This window comes from Mizuhopecten yessoensis, unplaced genomic scaffold, assembly GCF_002113885.1.
Source record: "Mizuhopecten yessoensis strain PY_sf001 unplaced genomic scaffold, ASM211388v2 scaffold10987, whole genome shotgun sequence".
Lineage (NCBI taxonomy): Eukaryota > Metazoa > Mollusca > Bivalvia > Pectinida > Pectinidae > Mizuhopecten > Mizuhopecten yessoensis.
Window position 1 is genome coordinate 1388200 of NW_018408821.1, and position 5165 is coordinate 1393364.

A 5165-nucleotide genomic window follows, 5' to 3' on the forward strand; every position below is an offset into this window, starting at 1 on the left:
TACTACTAAACGGGTCGATTTAGATTTTCCAATTTCTTGATAGTAACATCCATAATTCTCAAACGTACAGTGTTGCATTTGCAGCTGATTGGGTATTCACGAGCTTTCTCTGATTATTATGTATTCATTGATACACGTCGAACGTTGACAGACAAACTTACAACACAGGGTGTCCAAAGAAACCAATTGATGCTTACTATGGACAATTTTTATGGTCGTCTTCATGATTTCTTGAGGAAAGACATGTACAATGTATGCCATTTTCTTGTGTGATACGAAGGCTGTGATTGGCTATATTAAACAACACATCGTCTGCGCAACTGAAACGCGATAAACTACAACGCATAAAAACCGGCAAGCTATAAGGTGACCTTCACATTTAAAATTGAATTAAGTATTTCTCAATAATCACGTTGAAAGAGCTTACACGAAGGAAGTGTCCTAACACTTGTTGAGGACAACATAGCAGCTAGTGACCAACTGTGAGATCGAATTGTTTAAAATGAAACTTCCGAGAAATGAAAAAAAAATACATTTGTTTCAGAAGTTCTATATGCTCCACAGAAACAAAGGGGACATAAACTATGAAGATCCTTAACACATCTGTTCACACTGTTCAGCATCTCAGATCCAAAAGTACTGTTTTAGTCGTGGACTTCAAAAGTATATGTGAACCACAGAGAAGACAGTATATAGCACTACAGTTATTAGTATACTTTGCCTCTCAGACCATTTGATAAATCAACACCAACGACATGAATTCCAAATAAACAGGATTGCACTAAAACTTCAACGGACACTATTTCTACGGAAAACAGTTACATGTGCATTAAATCATAATCAGTTCGAGAAACTTTTAAAAATGGAATTGTTGATAGTACATGTTTGAACATGGAGAGGGAGTTGATGATGTTGTATGTGTATGTTTGAACTTGTGATCAATCCTATTTCTACTTTCATGACCATAAAATATATTTAAACTTATATTGATTATGTAACCAGGAGAGGAAAAACGCACATCCATAGCGTACTGGATTTGAACCCGGGAACCTCCGAAATCTAAACGGACGCTCTTACCAATTGGGCCACGTACATGTGTATACATGTACCGGAGGCCTGCTCGTTTATGCGAACAACCGGTTTGCCTGTAAAAGGTCAAATAGAAAAACGATTAATTGTTATACAAATATATGAACGTACATAGTTTACACATTATACCAGACAGCTCATTAGTATAAGGTATATTTATAACTCTAAAATTGCTGTGGGGTAATAGAGGGTTGTTGGATCCATTAAAGTTAGAAACAAAAAGCCACGGAGTTAATAAGAAATAAACTAAAATTATTGCCATTAACACCGAGATCGGGGTCTCCGCATAGAAGGTAATCAACAATCAGATAATTTGGATAACACCATATGTAATCAAGTAATTTTAAGCTGTTTCGTGGAATGGTGTATTTCGACAATGAGGAAAAAAGTTCAGAGTTCTCATTTTCATGTCGCATTCACAGTTGGGATGTTGACTAAGCTTGCATTGAAGAATTAATTTGTATGCCGGCAGTAGACAATGAACAGTTTCTTTGTCCATATTCATAGAAAGCCTTGTGATGTTTACACCGTGGTTTTATGTTAAGGACGGCTTTCTTCCCAATGATCAATTTTGCATCATATTGCATGACTATAAGTAGCAAAATTGAACAATAAAGACATACTAGAAAGATAAATCTAGCCTACAAGGTTTATATATATATACATAATTTAATTTAAGTTTCGATATATATATATATATTATTTATTTTTTGTTTATTTTTTATTTGTTAATAAAAAAATGAAATTGCTTATGCGGAAAAAGAAGAAGATCTATATACATAAACAAATGTAAGTACACGCTCTCTTTTCTTTTGCAACACGCATAACATAATGTACATGCATCTTGTTTGTTTTGTCCTTTTTAATGCGTTTCTCTTTTTTTCTCTATCAAGGTAGCAATAATGCTATGTCTATATACACAGAGAACAGTCCAGCACCACAACAGTCATACACTACAGCACAGGTCCGTTGATCTTGGAAACAGATGAGAGCAACTGGCTGCACGAGATGATCTCAGCCACAAACTTGGCCCACAGCTGGAATATCCTCCCCTGGAAGACCCGTGTTGAATGGAGCTGTAACCGAGACAACGTCCCCTCCGCTACCATCTGTCGCTGAAGCGGAAGCTTACAGGCCTCTTTGTGCAACCGCGGCGCAATGACGTAGAACGGCGGTGTGGCGTCTCTTGCAGCATGACTGTGCCGCCCGTGCCATCCCTCGCAGTCATTGTTCGTCCTCGTCCGGACGCCGAAGACTTTCCATGTCGTCAGTGGGAACGCGGTGCTGGAAATGTAAACACATTCACAGTAGATTGCACGTTTAAAATTTACAATTTGCCCCCCAAAATATACACTGCATCTGACACTCTGGGCGCTGGATTACCGCAGTGCTATCAAGCACTACTGCTCAGTGGTTAACTGTCAGCTCTTCTCCTCTCTCTTGATCCACAGCCAGCTGGATATGCTTTTTTTGCTGACTGTCCAAGTATCCCAACAGCTCGCTTTCTATCGTCTCCTTTGATCCCTATAGGGCACTTAGCATTATCCACACATATTGTGAGGGGATCCTCTGGCGCCAATCTCAATCTCAATCAGCCATATGTTTTCCAACTGCAGCTTCTGCACGGGTCTAGCTCGATATACTTGGCCTTCTTCCGCTCATATGCCGTGTCACACCTCGACTCCCATATGGAACAGTGAGTTCTATGGTCACCTGCTTCTTGTCTTCAGCAGACCATATCAAAATGTCTGGCCTCTGTGTGGTCTGGACAATCTTTTGGAAGATCAACTTCTTCTCAAAGGCGATCCTCATCTACCACTGGTCGGGCTCGTCTAGGATCGAAGTGGTGTTTGAAATTGGCGTCTCTCGATCCTGCCTTGACGAAGTTGATCATGGTGGGTGCTCTCTTCTAATCAGGGGCGTAACAAACGAGTTTTCAATGTGTAAGCCCAATGATAAATTGTGCTGCCGAAAGCAACACACCGAAGCGCGCAGCGCGAGGATGGGGAAGGTATGGGAGACAGGCGCGTAGCTGGGTTTTTTCCTATGTGCATGCAGAAAGTCGCACCGAAGGTCCGAATGCGAGCGCCGAATGCGAGCGCCGAAGGCGCGAAGCCATTCTAGGGGGGTACGGGGGCATGCCCCCCGGATTTTCTTTTAGATCAAGAAGCTCTGTCGTGCCATCTGGTGGCTTTTTAGATACATTTTTGAGTGTTTTAATTATTTTACAGACAACATTTTTTGGTTGATTCATTCACTTGGTTATTCGAAAGCATCGCAAAAAATCAAATGTATTTCAAATGCGAAAGACAGCTCTCCTTTTTTTCTCCGGCAAAAATGTGTCGATTGTTGGAATTCCTCGAAAATATCCGTTGCGTCATACCTCTTTCCTGATGAATCTAAATTAACTAGATATTTAAAATGTCGGAGCCAACATGAACAGATTATTTTCAGATTTTTTGCTGTTGTGTCCCCCAAACCCTTTTTTATATCATCAACATTTCTCAGAACATAAGATGACGGTAGCTCCTATATCGATGTTTAGATATATGTATACATATATATCCAGGAGCCCTACTGAAGATAGACCTTGGACTACTCTTAAAAACATACTTTATCAGTTCATGACAGGGAAAAATGAATGTATCTAACTACATGTATCTATGATGTGAAATTCTCAAATGTCACAGATTAGCAAAAGCTAGGGGGTCTAACCATTTCCCATCGATGTTGGTCTGGGGGGTCTCCCCCAGGAGAATTTTGTTTTCTAGAACGCCTGCAGCTGAGACGCGTTCTCCCGTGTTCTGGCAACAGTTTCAATGGCCCTTTTAAAGCAAGAAAATATTAGTTTCCCCTATTATTTTACAAATGTTTTGCTTTTTAATATTTTATATCATATTGTCTTTGTCGCTTTTTTATTATTAAAATGATGTGTAAGCCCGGGCTTTTTGGCTACATAGGTTGTTACGCGCCTGCTTTCTAGTTCTTTTCTTCCTTTTCTCTCGCTCCAGTGTGTCTGCTAACTCCCTAAGGACTGTATCATGCATCCACCTGTATCGGTCCTGTGACTGTGTTAGTGAAGTCTGGCGCGATGACAGGACATGTTCCATATGGTACCTGGCTTGTCACAGAGTTGGCATCTTGGGTCATCTACTAAACCCCATCTGTTGAGGTTGGTTGAAGATGGCAGCAGATCATAAACTGGCATAAAAAATTGAGTCGCAGTGGCTCGTACTGACAAATGTCTGTCCAAGTGAACAGCTTCCGTTCTGGTGTGGTCCATTATAAGCTACTGTAGTACTAGTGGTTCCATGCACATTGTCCTCCCACTTCGACTGATCGAGTTCATCTGTACTCTTCTTGAACCCCCCCCCCCGTAAATAGTTATAATTAGTGTGTGTGTGTGGTTTTTTTTTTATCCCAGCCAGCCACAACCATATATCCGCGTGTCAATCAAAAATTATGTTAAAATCCTGGTCCGTATAAAAGTAGAGTTCCGTACTCCGTTCTGAGTTTTTATTTACTTAACGCTGAACTTCCGGTTTGGTCACGAGTGTGTAGTTTCGATTTGTTTTGTTTATATATATAAATAGGAGAAGTAGAAGGTGTTGTAGACAGCAGCGTGTTATCCACATAACAATGATAGGCAACGTTTCATTATCACTTGTTATAGTTTTTCTTATTTTGTGTTTTGTGAAAACTGTTAACGCAAAGCAGCCACATATTTTATTTGTGCTTGCAGACGACTACGGATATAATGACATTGGTTATCATGGATCGGAAATCAAGACCCCAAACCTCGACAAGCTGTCTGCTGAGGGTGTTAGACTGGAAAATTACTATGTACAGCCTATATGTACACCTACGAGGAGTCAACTTATGTCCGGGAGATATCAGGTATTATTATATATTTCTGTCATAGTGTAGTAGGCAGTCGCTGTCTCTGGGGGCTCGAACACGCAACCCTTGGCTCTCCAGCTCGATGCTCTACCGCTGAACTAAAGGGAAATTCCCCACCCCACAGCTGAAGCTTGTAAGGCAACCTAATCAATGCAAATCTTTAACACTACCCCCCC

At 40.6% G+C, this 5165-nt stretch overlaps 1 protein-coding gene across 1 annotated transcript in view; it reads left to right on the plus strand.

Annotated features, from left to right (window-relative positions):
• Positions 1 to 4625: 4625 nt before the first annotated feature.
• Positions 4626 to 5165, plus strand: part of LOC110464406 (arylsulfatase J-like) — a 17000-nt gene continuing 16460 nt past the window's right edge. The window contains exon 1 of the mRNA XM_021519606.1: positions 4626 to 4986. Within this exon, the coding sequence (XP_021375281.1) occupies positions 4729 to 4986 (258 nt within the window). The 5' untranslated portion in view covers positions 4626 to 4728. The remainder of the gene's footprint in view (positions 4987 to 5165) is intronic.